Here is a 14,356-nt window from a genome sequence, read left to right on the forward strand (position 1 = left end):
CTTCAACCTCCACTGTGATCATAACTGGCCATCAAGGAATGTGTATGACTTTGAATAAATGAGCTGAAAATTCCATATTTTTGCACTTCATGGTAGGGAGAAAAGATCAGGCCAATATTTTCACATAACAGATTTCCAAATTAGTCAAGAAGTAACACTTAGAATTCACCAGAGAAATATAAGCTGTACTTGTGAAGTTTTCTGTAGTCCTTTGCTGCTCTTGTTTCTTTAGCAAGCGCCTTAGATTCTGATAATGACAATCTCTTCTTATAGTCACAGATTTGAGAGGAATGTTCTACAGACTCCAAAACCCTTACAGCGCATACACAGTCAAGCTAAATATCTGAAATTAATGTACAGGCAGAGTACCCTCAGTATACAATTGATGTGCTTTCCATCGTGGGGATAGCAAACTATAAACAAATCATTAATGTCCTCCTGGCTACCTATGCAGAAGTGTACCTGCCAGGTCAGCTTCTAAATGGATCCTTTGAAGAAGAGTCCATTTTATTTGATTGGGAAGGAGAGATATGCAATAGAACCAGAAGGTTAATGTGAGTTTAAAAGGGTTATCTTGGCAATTAAAGGCTCTCCAGGAGGTTAATTACCCACACCCAGCACTTACAACTCACAAAATGTGTCAGCAGTTACAAAAATTTGTGTACAGCAGAGAACTCTCTTCTGCACTCTGAATGATATTATTTTACTCACTTTGTTTGCAGGGCTGAGTTAAAGCAATATTCTGTCCATGATCCATTCAGAAGAAAGAAATGAATGTCATTCAAATGCTCACAGCAATGTTATATAGAAAAAAAAAAACAATGTGTCTAGGAACTGTACAACTTAGAAAGTGAGAACAAGACTGTAAGTGAGAGAGAGAGAAGAGGAGGAGAGACAGAAAGAGTAGGAGATAGAGATTCAAGTGGTTTTTGAAAACCTTAGCAGGGTAGTTTACCAAGTGAAAGAGCACCTGTGATGGTGAATCCTGGCATGTGGGCAGAGCTGGGGGGCAAGTTAGTGTAATTCAGATGACCTGTAGGTTTTTAAATCTCTACCCTGGAAACTTCAGAAAACCCATATCTGCTTGTTAGCTAGAATCATGATGGGATTTGTATTAGACCCTCAGCCAAGTCACCGTCATCTTTCACCTGGGTCCCTCCCAGTCTTCCTGCTACTGAAGCCCTGTCCCAGCCCGATTCTGCTCAGAAGAACTGCCAGTGATCTCTCACTCTGCAATCTTATCATGCCCTGACCCACCCTGCTTACTGGCTTTCCACTGCACTTGGGAGAAAATTCAGAATCCTTACTACAGCCCTATTTGCTTTTTCCAACTTAATTTCCTACCGCCTCTACGGCCCTCTAACTTTATACTCAGTCACACTGGTCTGGGTTCTGTTTCTCCAACAGAACCTTGGCTTCATGTCACCAAATGTCACCTCCTCAAAGAGCCCCTCCTAACCGCTCCATTGAAGGTTGCCTATCACCCCCTCATTTTCAAGCACTATTATGGAAGCTTCTTTGAGTGGTCTCAGAGAGCTTGTGTCTGAAGTGATAGCATGTATTCATTGATCACGTGTCTCCCTATCCTTCCTGTGCATTCTGTATCCCTGAGACATAGCTCAGTCCTGGGGACACAGGCTGAGTCCAGTGGTTGCTGCCTGTGGCTCCTTCAGCCCTGCAGTTGCCTGGAGCTACTGTCTGTCTTCCAGTGTGGAGATGAAGCTGAATCTGTAGCAGAGTTCAGGTATTGTGACACCATATGATAATAAAACCACAACGATTCTAACTACATTTTACTGAGCACCTGTATTGTCCAAAGGACCAAACTGTTGAGTGAGTATTCATGTAAGTCTGTAAAGGATGTGAAACTTTTAAGGATTCTTTTGGGAAGTGTATTCAAATGCCTGGAAAACACTTTTACCTCTTTTCCCTAGAGTCACACTCTGCACGCCCCCAAACACCTCCAGAGCACCACCTTTCCAGGGACAAGGCAGTAAGTGATCTCAGGCAGATCCCCCAGCTAATGAGACACCCTCCCTTTTCCCTGCTGGGAGGTAATAGGTTCAACTAACTGAGAACATAGCCTCTCCAGGAGGGCTGGACACTGCTGCAAAGGAAAGAAGCCCACAAATATAACATAAGGTGTTTTTATTCTGGCAAACCGACTCTAATTCTGGACCAGGTATGTAGCCCATTAGGATGATTTTGAAAAAGAATTAAAATAATTATTTTTCGGCATCCTGGAGTCTTTCATCTTTATGTAATGGTAGCAATGCTTTAAAAGGCTTAACACAGGGCTGCAGAATAATAATAATCCTTTATTATGTGTAATGCTTTAGGAGTTTTAAAAATACTTTGATATAAAATATCAGGTTTGATCCTAATAGAGATCCTTGGAGGTATATGGAGTAGCAATTATTTGCCACACTGAAGTCCAGGGCAATTAAACAGCTTCCAAGGCTCCAACCTAATCATGGCAGGGAACCCCAGGGACCCAAGGCACTGATTGCTAGTCCAGTGTTCTTTAAATAAATCATCACTGGTGAACTGACTTAAAGGGGAACATCAGAGGAGATTTGAGGTGTGTGTGAGTGTGTATAGGACCTGTGGATTCCAGTGAATTGTTCTTGGGACTGACAGATCATTTTAGCACCATGGACACAATAAAACAAAGCTCTACCTTCTAAGCATTGTCATCCACTCGGTATCAGACTGTCACACTTAAATCGCAGCGTCATACATACTACCCAGGCTTCGAGAAGCTTCCCAATAAAGATACTCGATATGTATGGAAAGAATGTTCCACAAGACGCTTTCATATCTATTTTCTCATCCCTGGTCTTTTTCCTCCAGAAATAATGCTCTTATCGTTTTTATTGCTGTTGTTTCTGTCTTAATGAATTATAGGAGCACATTTTATGGTTTCAGAAACAGTCTTCTCAGGCAGTGAATCAACTGGCAGCTTTCGCTTTCTCAATCCTCTCCCGAGAAAAGAAATGAGGGGCTGAGCAGCGCACTTCTTCACAAAGGATGTACTTCACTTTAACTGCGGCACTTCGGCCTGCTCTCTTTTTACCTCTGAGGCCATGATGGCTTACAGGGTTCGGCTCCTGAACTTTCTTTTCCAGTTATTGACAAAGGGGCACAAAGTTGATACATCTGCTTGCTTTCTCCCCTGCCATCTACTCTCTGCACACGGGAGTGCATTCAGAGGAATGCGCCAGAAATCTCCAACTTCAGAACCAACCAGCCCAAGAGAAACAGCCACATTTTGCAACCCACTGTTCACTAACATTAAAGTTCCACTTCCCGTGGAAGGTTAAAGCAGTTGAGGAAAAGGCACTTTTAATGAATACCGGCTCCCTCTAGGCGCTTACCTCCAGAAAATGTTCTGCCTGCTGTTCTCGATCCAATTTCCTCGAAGTTGTTGTAATCAGACCTGTGTAGAAATGAGAATATTTGACTTTTAAATATCTGGGGCAAGCAGCTTACTGAGTGTGGGAAGCAAGTCCAGTTAAAGGAAAAGCAAAAGCAATGGGGAACAGTGTAACTGGCCAGTCAGATGGTCTCAGAATTACTCTTCAGACAAAATAAAATTTACAAAGAAAACTTGAAAAATTTGTTTCTCGGTTCTGCTTACCACCCATGAGGTATTTTCATCCCTTTGGGGATATGAAACCTCACTAGAGCACCATTGTTTTTCTGATAATGAGGAACTTCAATGATTCATTTGCATATGACTGATATTCTACCATTGGAACCTTATTAAAGATTTTAAGAGTTCTTGAACAATTAATAGGTTGTTGAAGCTGATTAGATTCAGGCTATAAAACAGAACTTTTCTTATTTAACATTTTTCTGCTTATATAATCTTTCTGGTATACTTGACAAAGAAGTTTATTTCTGTAATAACTACTTGTACACATAATTACTTCCAATATAATATCTCATATACGGAAGATCTCATACTGTAGTTTTATCACTTTGTATTATTTGTTTAAATCTTTACACAAAATAAGTTCCACATGGGAAATATCTATCTTTCCTATGAATGGCGTTTCCCATAAATGAATCACCCCTTTGAGTATAAAGGCAAAGAAAAGGGAAGGAGAAGACAAAACCGTCAAGGACACCCAATTTGTCTTTTGCAAGTTTAATTATGATTATTGTCAAATGGCAATTAGGAGGTCAAATTCACATTCTATTTCTTGATTCTTCAATGCCCCTGAAGATAAGAGACTATGGATTGGGCGGCTTTCATGGCATATGCTGACTGACATGAGATAACAGAGAAATCACATGAAAAGCTCACTCCCAATGCTAGTGAGGTACATGAAATATAGAAAAGGTATTTTATCAAAATCTGCTGAGGTGGGCTTCCCTGGTGGTGCAGTGGTTCAGAGTCCGCCTGCCGATGCAGGAGACTCGGGTTCGTGCCCCGGTCCGGGAGGATCCCACATGCCACGGAGCGGCTGGGCCCGTGAGCCATGGCCACTGAGCCTGCGCGTCCGGAGCCAGTGCTCCGCAACGGGAGAGGCCACAGCAGTGAGAGGCCCAAGTACCGCAAAAAAAAAAAAAAAAAAAAAAATCTGTTGAGGTGCTCACGTTTTTGTTTTCAGGCAGTAGGTGGGAGTAGGATTACCAGAGGTTAGATGGCTCCACATGGCCTTCAAAATAAAATCCCACTGCAGGTAGCATGGCTGTTTACAAGCTGACCCTGAGACAGGAGGGAAAGGCACAGGGCACAACCTTTAAAAGAATGAGATAGCCGCTGAGGATATAACAAAACTGGTTAGAACCGATTAGGCCCAAGATGGCGGAAGATTAGACTTCCAGTAGACCTTGAGCCTCATTATATGCTCATTGTACTACATTAGTATTAGCTAAATGACACACCCACAGGCACCATGACAGTTCTGAGGCTATAACCTTAAAAGGCCAAATAGTGAGTGGCGCCCAGTTCCTGAGAAGCCCCGCCCCTTCCCTGTAAGAGTTGGAATAATCCTCCCACTTGTTAGCCTATGAAATTACTCAGCCTGTAAAAATTAACCACCCCATATTTCAGGCCACTCTTGCCTTTTGAAATGTACCGCATTCTGTCTATGGAATGTGTATCTCCCTAAATACACCTTCTTTCCCACTTAGTTCTTGTGGCAGAGCCCCCTTGCCGGCCCACTTGTATCCCTCAAAAGCATCCTATATTAATAAATCTACTTCTTACCTATCACTTCGTCTCTCACTGAATTCCTTCTGTGCAGAGACATAAACAGCCTGAGCTTTAGTAAGTCCTGACCCCAGGTGAGTGATTTTAAGTAAAAGACAGTGGGTTCAAGTCCCAGCCCGTGGGTTCAAGTCCCAATCTGAGTTTTGGCTGGGTTCGAATCCCATCTGAGGTGTGATTGGGTTCTAGCCCCAATCTGTCGTGTGTGGTTTCAAACCCACTCTTCTCCACTCTCATCTGTCCACACTCCCCATGGGAGGGAAACCCATGTTCCCATTGCATAAATGATCTGCCTTTCCGTGAATGCTTTCTGGAATGTTCCCCACCCATCCACAGATTTTTTCAAATTTAGCTCAGGTGTTAGCTCAGGTGATGGAGAGGTGACCCTCTCTCCCAGGATTAAGGGTCCACCTGACACATACTAACAGAATGAGTATACTCCACCACAGTATCATTCTTGGCCTTTTACTGCAATCCTTTGCTCATATGTCTGTATTTTACTGCTAGAGAGGTTGACAGAGTGACTTCATGGGAAAGACCTGCCTTCCGATTCAGAAGCCCTGTGGTCCACCTAAGCCCCTGGCCTAAAACAAAACAGGAAATTCATTAAGGATCAGTTGACAAAAGTTGCTGTAGAAAAGATGGATTATTCATATTCTAATCTTCAGTTTTGCTACAGACAGACTTAGAAAGTGTTTGTTTAGGAGGGTATTATTTTGTATGTGGGGAGAGTATCCGTGGATGGGGATGGAGCATGTGCCTTTAGTATTCATTTAAACCATTTCCTAAATTCCTCTATGTGCACGGCACAGTGCTAGGCACCTCTGAACTATTGTCAGAGATGACAGAGAGAAGACCGCTCTCAAGAGTTTCAAGGGAGAGAATCGGTAACTTCCCTTCCCTAGCTGCCCATCAGAATCTCCCGGGAAATTCAGAAAAACAGAGATCCTGTGCCCCACTCCATCCCTCATTTACTGTGTCTAAATCTCCTGGGATGATGCCTTGAGATGGTCCTCTGATTCTAAGAGGAGGCTTGCAATTCCACTATCCTTTGTTGAATCTCGCTATGACTTTTTATTGACATGAATTTTTCTGCCCATCCAAGAATGAAATTCACCTGAGAAGCTTTAGCATCTGGATCAGACCTTGGGCTCAGTGTGCGTGTGCGTGTGCGTGTGTATGTGTGTGTTGGGGGGGGTGAGCGAGGGGGGGGATGGAGATGTGTGAATGCACTGGTGGATGAGGTGATAAAGGAAGAATAAAGAGGAGCCTGCTCTCTGAGTCCTATTGACTAAGGGTCAGCTTGGTCACACCAGGGAGCATCTAAAGCACAAATCTGACGCCTTCATTTTCAGGCCATGCTATCTCAGAAGATCATATGTCACAGTGGCTCTTTCCAAGTGGGATGCGAGTGTGTTCTCGAAAGGGGGTGGGAGGCTTTCACAGACCTCACCACCTCTTCAGGGGGCATCCTCTGTTAGAGGTCACAATGGGAATGAGAAATACTTGTCATCTGGAGGCTATAAACGGGTGAAAGGGCTGTCAGCCTCTGCTCTTGTTTGCCTGCTGCTCTTCCAGGAACAAAAGACCAGGAACCCTTTTGCCCTCTGTCTGCACTCCCCCCCCCCCCCCCCCCCCCCGCAGGATCTCCTGTCATTTCAGGTCCTCTGCCCAGGTCATGCAGCCGCAGTCCATTGTGATGCTCAGGAAGGAGGTCAGCTTCCTCTCCTGATTATCCTGAGGGTAATTCTTTAGGAAAGCCACTTCTTTTCACAATGCCCATGTATAAGTGGGAGAGCAGTGTGGCTCCCTTCCATCTGCCTACCTCCCCCAGGATGTGCTTTTCACCTATTTATCAGCCAACAGGGAAGAAGACAGGCTTCCTGAAAAGTCTGAAACAACATACACAACAGTGAACCTGGAGCTGTGAGAAAGCCAAGGAGTTTCTGTTTGTGGAGGAAAGGCAAGGAAACCTCTGCAGGTCTCACTTCTCTGTGTTTCTATCACCTTTATTTTCACAGATCTAAAGTAAAAGGCAGGGGAAAAAAATCTAAGTCAAAAGTGAAAATCAGGGCTTCCCTAGTGGCATAGTGGTTGAGAGTCCGCCTGCCGATGCAGGGGACACGGGTTCGTGCCCCGGTCTGGGAAGATCCCACATGCTGCCGAGCGGCTGGGCCCGTGAGCCATGGCCACTGAGCCTGCGCGTCCGGAGCCTGTGCTCTGCAACAGGAGAGGCCACAACAGTGAGAGGCCCGCGTACAGAAAAAAAAAAAAAAAGTGAAAATCAGTAGGAAATGGGACAAGTTGGGGCAAGGGACAGAGAGTGACTTCTAAGGGGTACAAGGTTTCTTCTGGGGCTGATGAAAATGCTCTAAAATTACAGATTATGGTGATGGTTGCATAGTTCCATAAGTATTCTAAAAACCATTGAATTGTATGCTTTAAACAGTTGATTGTTATTGTATGTATATTATGTATCAGTAAAGCCATTTAAAAATCAGTAGGAGATCACAAACTCTGCCTTTTAGATTTGAACGCGTCTTTCATGTTTGAGGAGGCAGATCTTTTCTTTTTTTTTTAATTCAACCTGCTTTTTAAAATTAATTTATTTCTTTTAAATTTTTGGCTGCGTTGGGTCTTTGTTGCTGCACACAGGCTTTCTCTAGTTGCGGCGAGCGGGAGCTACTCTTCTGTGTGGTGTGCGGGCTTCTCACTGCAGTGGCTTCTCTTGCTGTGGAGCACGGGCTCTAGGTACCCGGGCTTCAGTTGTTGTGGCAAGTGGTCTCAGTAGTTGTGGCTCACAGGCTTTAGAACGCAGGCTCAGTAGTTATGGTGCACGGGCTTGGTTGCTCTGCGGCATGTGGGATCTTCCCTGACCAGGGCTCGAACCTGTGTCCCCTGCATCAGCAGGCGGATTCTTAACCACTGCGTCACCAGGGAAGTCCCTAGAGGAGACAGATCTTTAAAAATACTTAAACGGTTGAATGACTAAGTGAAATAAGCCAGGCAAAGAAAGACAAACACTGTACGATATCTCTTACATGTAGAATCTAAAAAATACAACCAACTAGTGAATACAACAAAAAAGAAGCAGACTCGTAGATATAGAGAACACACTAGTGGTTACCAGTGGGGAGAGGGGAGCGGGGAGGGGCAAAATAGGAGCAGGGGATTAAGAGGTACAAACTATTAGGTAAAAAATAAACTACAAAGATATATTATACAACATGGGGAATATAGCCAATATTTTATAATAACTATAACTGGAGTATAACCTTTAAAAATTGAGAATCACTATATTGTATACCTGTAACTTATATAATATTGAACATCAACTACACTTCAAATAAAAAATAAATTTAAAAATACTTAAATGATGGAATGAATGAATGAGTTAATTTAGGAATCTGGTAGGAAGAGGGGCTGGAATGGATAGAGCCATCAGGTTTGTCCATGGGGAATCTAGAACATAAAAATAATGAAAAGTACATTTTGGGTTAAAGTCACAACTGGGAGTTATTTGCACTGAAAATAAACCTTGTTTTCAAGACAGGGCCAGCTAAACTAAGACGGGGCAAAAGCTTTCTTCCTTCTAAAGTTGTGTACTTAGGATGAGCTATGGAGCTTCGGCTGCACGGTGTGTTTTACAGTCAGACAGGAATGAAGTGAGCTATCCCTCCAGGTCCAGAGGAATTAGTCAAAATTGCCAAAGTTGCATCTTCCTTTCTAAACAACTTCGTTGCAGCTGAATGCAGTTGGGTCTTAGAACAGGGCAGAAACTGTAACAGAGCAATCTCCCTCTTCAACTGCTGTGATTCATCACTGTGGAAGGCACCCTCACCCTGAAATCTCTGCAAGAGAGAGGCGTATACATCACACATGTAACTGTAGACCCATTGGGCACAGTAAATTGGGGACTGACATGATGAAATTGAATTTCAAAAATAAATCATAGGCAAGCTTTTGAATGTGGTTTGGAGATATAAACAAACACATCATTTGATATAATTACATATGCAAACCTCCAATTTAGGAGGGGAATTACGCCAGTCCTAAGTGAATGATACTCAGTAAAGAGGAGGGGAGAGCATAAGGCTGGAACCGTGCAATTACTTTAAAAAGGACTGTTCGTGATCTTTTTTGTTGTGGAAATGGGGTCATCTAACGACATTTCTGATAAACGGTCTGAGAATGAAAATATGGCTGCCTTTTCAAAAAAGAACTCAAAATGTTCTATGTAGTTATGGTCAGATACTTGTAAAGATGACATCTTTTGCCGACTTTTCCGGCCTGTGGGTGTCCTGGGTCTCAGCTGTGTAATCTATTGCCATGACACTGACATTTCCTTTAAGTACTGCTTGAAGCAGTGTAGGTCTTAGCTATTTCAGCATAATTTTCCAGGACTGTTGGAAACTGAGTTTGGTATTACAAATACAAATGGAGTATCAGCCCTGTGAGCTACAATTAGTGCTTACTCTCTGTCTTTTTCCATATTCAATTTCATCTGCTTACCATTTCTCCATGCCTACCCTGGCTATCTGGTAAACCCTTTCACCATCCTTCCAGATAGTTCAAATGTCACCTATCTGCAAAGGCCTTCTCTGACCTTTCCTCTTCTAGCATGTGGTAAGTAACTCATCTATTGTTTGGATCTCTTTCTAGACCACAGTTTCAGGAAAGCTTTGGGTGGTTCACCAGTTGAGCTCAGGAACCTCAATCAGTGCCTATTATGTTTGTTGAATACAACAATACTACTAGTACAGCACCCAATATTTGGCTCTAATTATTTGTTAAAGAGTCAATTTTCCCTAACAGGATATAAGTAAAGGTAGTTAATAGATCTTATTCATCTCATGTCCCTGACATTTAATATAGAACCTGGTACATTGAGCGTACAAGCAAAACTTGTTTGAATGAGGGTGACATGGATGCAGTCTCTCAGAACTCTCAATATTGTTTTGTTTTCCTTTTTTAAAATAAATGTATTTATTTATTTATTTTTGGCTGTGTTGGGTCTTCGTTGCGGTGTGCGGGCTTCTCATTGTGGTGGCTTCTCTTGTTGCAGAGCACGGGCTCTAGGCATGTGGGCTCCAGTAGTTGTGGCACGTGGGCTCAGTAGTTGTGGCTCCCAGGCTCTAGAGCACAGGCCCAGTAGTTGTGGTGCACAGTCTTAGTTGCTCCGAGCCATGTAGGATCATCCCAGACCAGGGCTTGAACCCGTGTTCCCTGCATTGGCAAGTAGATTGTTTTTTTTTTTTAAACATCTTTATTGGAGTATAATTGCTTTACAATGGTGTGTTAGTTTCTGCTGTATAAAAAAGTGAATCATCTCTATGTATACATATATCCCCATATCCCCTCCCTCTTTTGTTTCCCTCCCACCCTCCCTATCCCACCCCACTAGGTGGTCACAAAGGACCTAGCTGATCTCCCTGTGTTATGCAGCTGCTGCCCACTAGCTATCTATTTTACATTTGGTAGTGTATATATGTCAATGCTACTCTCTCACTTCGTCCCAGGGTACACTTCCCTCTCCCCATGTCCTCAAGTCCATTCTCTACATCCACATCATTATTCCCGTCCTGCTCCTAGGTTCATCAGAACCATCGTTTTTTTTTTTTTTTTTTTTTTTTTTTTTTTTAGATTCCATATATATGTGTTAGCGTACGGTATTTGTTTTTCTCTTTCTGACTTACTTCACTCTGTATGACACACTCTAGGTCCATCCACCTCACTACAAATAGTTCAATTTTGTTTCTTTTTATGGCTGAGTAATATTCCATTGTATATATGTGCCACATCTTCCTTATCCATTCATCTGTTGATGACACTTAGGTTGCTTCTATGTGCTGGCTATTGTCAATAGTGCTGCAATGAACATTGTGGTACATGTCTCTTTTTGAATTATGGTTTTCTCAGGGTATATGCCCAGTAGTGGGATTGCTGGGTCGTATGGTAGTTCTATTTTTAGTTTTTTAAGGAACCTCCATACTGTTCTCCATAGTGGCTGTATCAATTGACATTCCCACCAACAGTGCAAGAGGGTTCCCTTTTCTCCACACGTGCTCCAGCATTGATTGTTTGTAGATTTTTTGATGATGGCCATTCTGACCAGTGTGAGGTGATACCTCATTGTAATTTTGATTTGCACTCGTCTAATGATTAGTGATGTTGAGCATCCTTTCATGTGTTTGTTGGCAATCTGTATATCTTCTTTGGAGAAATGTCTATTTAGGTCTTCTGCCCATTTTTGGATTGGGTTGTTTGTTTTTTGAATATTGGGCTCCTTGAGCTGCTTGTATATTTTGGAGATTAATCCTTTGTCAGTTGCTTCATTTGCATATATTTTCTCCCATTCTGAGGGTTGTCTTTTCATCTTGTTTATGGTTTCCTTTGCTGTGCAAAAGCTTTTAAGTTTCCTTAGGTCCCATATGTTTATTTTTGTTTTTATTTCCATTTCTCTAGGAGGTGGGTCAAAGAGGATCTTGCTGTGATTTAGTCATAGAGTGATGTGCATATGTTTTCCGCTAAGAGTTTGATAGTGTCTGGCCTTAAATTTAGGTCTTTAATCCATTTTGAGTTTATTTTTGTATACAGTGTTAGGGAGTGTTCTAATTTCATTCTTTTATGTGTAGCTGTCCAGTTTTCCCAGCACCAATAATTGAAGATGCTGTCTTTTCTTCACTGTATATTCTTGCCTCCTTTATCAAAGATAAGATGACCATATGTGCATGGGTTTATCTCTGGGCTTTCTCTCCTGTTCCGTTGATCTATATTTCTAGTTTTTGTGCCAGTATCATATTGTCTTGATTACTGTAGCTTTGTAGTATAGTCTGAAGTCAGAGAGCCTGATTTCTCCAGCTCCATTTTTCTTTCTCAAGATTGCTTTGGCTATTCAGGGTCTTTTGTGTTTCTACACAAATTGTGAAATTTTTTGTTCTAGTTCTGTGAAAAATGCCCCTGGTAGTTTGATAGGCATTGCACTGAATCTGTAGAGTGCTTTTGGTGTTATAGTCATTTTCACAGTGTTGATTCTTCCGATCTGAGAACATGATATATCTCTCCATCTGTTTGTATTATCTTTAATTTCTTTCATCAGTGTCTTATAGTTTTCTGCATATAGGTATTTTGTTTCCTTTGGCAGGTTTGTCACAATGGTAAATGGGAGTGTTTCTTTAATTTCTCTTTCAGATTTTTCATCATTGTTGTATAGGAATACAAGAGATTTCTGTACATTAATTTTGTATCAGCATGTGGATTCTTAAACACTGTGCCACCAGGGAAGTCCAATATTGTTTTATACAGAATGGCCACAATGGCCCGAAAGCATGGGAGTTAACGTTATCTGAATGCTTTCATCCATTCTTCGAATAATTTTAATGTTTTCCCAATTTTTGGACAACCTCTTCTGTGCTGATAGTTGGAGATCATTAGAACAGTTCCTGACAGTCTTTTATTTTTTATTTTTAAATTTTTCAGTGGCTAGTTAAAGATTTTAATCTTTAATGTTAGATACAGGGGCTACTTGCCCATTCTATGGTTCTCCAACATCCTGATTTCTATCTAATTTATGGGGAAAGGTGGGCAAAAAACAATACAGTAGCATCCAACATTTATTGAGTACTATGTGCCAAACACTATTCTAAACAGTTTGCATATGTGACCTCATTTAATCTCACAAGGGTTCAGAGATATAGCAACTATTTTGACTCTGTTCAGAGTAGGAAACTGAGGCAAATAACTTGCTCAAGGTCAGCTATGACTGAGCCATGATTCAAACTCAGGGACTCTTAACTCTGAAACTTCTCCACTGTGTTCCTAGCAGACAAAGATACAGAGCCATGGCAAAGCCACCTGCGTAGGAGCCAGGAGACCTGCGTCTCAGTTTCATCTTGGTCAGTAACTGGTTATGAGATTTGAGCCATCACATCTTTTATTTTCTAGACCTGTTTCCTCATCTAGGAATGTCCTAAAGTCTCTTTTCAGTGTAAAGAGTCTATAGTAATATAGAAACATTAAAAAGCGATCACTCTTCTTCTTCCTTTCCTTCTCCCTCACTGGACCCCACTTTCTGTTATGGACCTGAGTCCAGCTGTGCAGGACATGGGCAGGTCACCCAGGCAGGAACAAGAGGGGCTGTGTTCTGGTTTTTATTTATCCACAAAATCAACACTTAAGCACTCATGTGCATAATTCTAAAAGGAGCAAAATAAAAACATCAGTTAAGCATGAATGTATGTTTTTAAGTAGGAAAAAAAGAAAAACACTGTAGTTATTCTCATGTTTATTGTCTCTTCCACAAGATTCTAACTTCTAGTAATGTAACAGAGAAGAACAAACCTGACTCCATATTGGATCTATTCCTTTAGCTCTAGGGCTCTGCATCTGGGTAAAAGAATGTTGCCTATAACCGAAAATATACATGATAGTCCATTCTCAAGGCTCTGACCTTTAAAGGCATTAACACTTTTCCATTCATATAGAGATTAAAAAGTCGCAGAAAAGAAAATAACAATTGTCTCATTGGAGGTTTATAGGAATATTGTGACTAGATGTGAACAGCTGCAAGGACAAAGGATTCCTGCACCAAGTAGTTTGCAACAACCAGCCACACCCTTCCCCTTTTAGAATAAAAGAAGCCTGATCAGGTAAGTTGGTTCTTTGGGACACTAGTCCACCATCTTTTTGGTCTGCTGACTATCCAAATAAAGTTGCTGTTCCTTGCCCCAAGAATTCGTCTCTCGATTTATTGGCCTATCATATGGCAAGCAGTAAGATCTTGGACTCTGTAAGAGAAAGTCTTTTTCTACCTCTCCTTTCAGCCTATTAGGAAGGCTTAAAATATTCCCTATAGTATTTACACATGGACATCGGACTGTGCACTGAATTAATTCGAAGAAAATGAAATGGACACAGTACATGAAAGTTTCAGGTTGTAGAAAAAAATTAAAGTTGACGTGAAGACACATATCAGGTTTGCTTAAAAACAGACTAAATAATGTTTGTTTGGACTACATGATGTTTCTTTCTAAAGAAAAACCAGAAAGAAAAAACATATACATATGAGGGGGGTTAAAAAAAGGATTCTGGGAACTGGCCCAATCAGGCATTCTTCTTAAGTAAGGGCTGTTTCAT

General features: G+C 41.7%; 1 protein-coding gene across 3 annotated transcripts in view; it reads right to left on the reverse strand.

Annotated features, from left to right (window-relative positions):
- FAT3 (FAT atypical cadherin 3) overlaps positions 1-14,356 on the reverse strand; it is a 719,190-nt gene that overhangs the window by 209,960 nt on the left and 494,874 nt on the right. For all 3 annotated transcript variants that reach the window (XM_067038291.1, XM_059068671.2, XM_067038292.1), the window contains exon 5: positions 3,378-3,439. In XM_067038291.1, coding sequence (XP_066894392.1) covers positions 3,378-3,439 — 62 coding nt within the window. The remainder of the gene's footprint in view (positions 1-3,377; positions 3,440-14,356) is intronic.

The sequence above is a fragment of the Kogia breviceps genome, chromosome 7 (assembly GCF_026419965.1).
Source record: "Kogia breviceps isolate mKogBre1 chromosome 7, mKogBre1 haplotype 1, whole genome shotgun sequence".
Taxonomy (NCBI): domain Eukaryota; kingdom Metazoa; phylum Chordata; class Mammalia; order Artiodactyla; family Physeteridae; genus Kogia; species Kogia breviceps.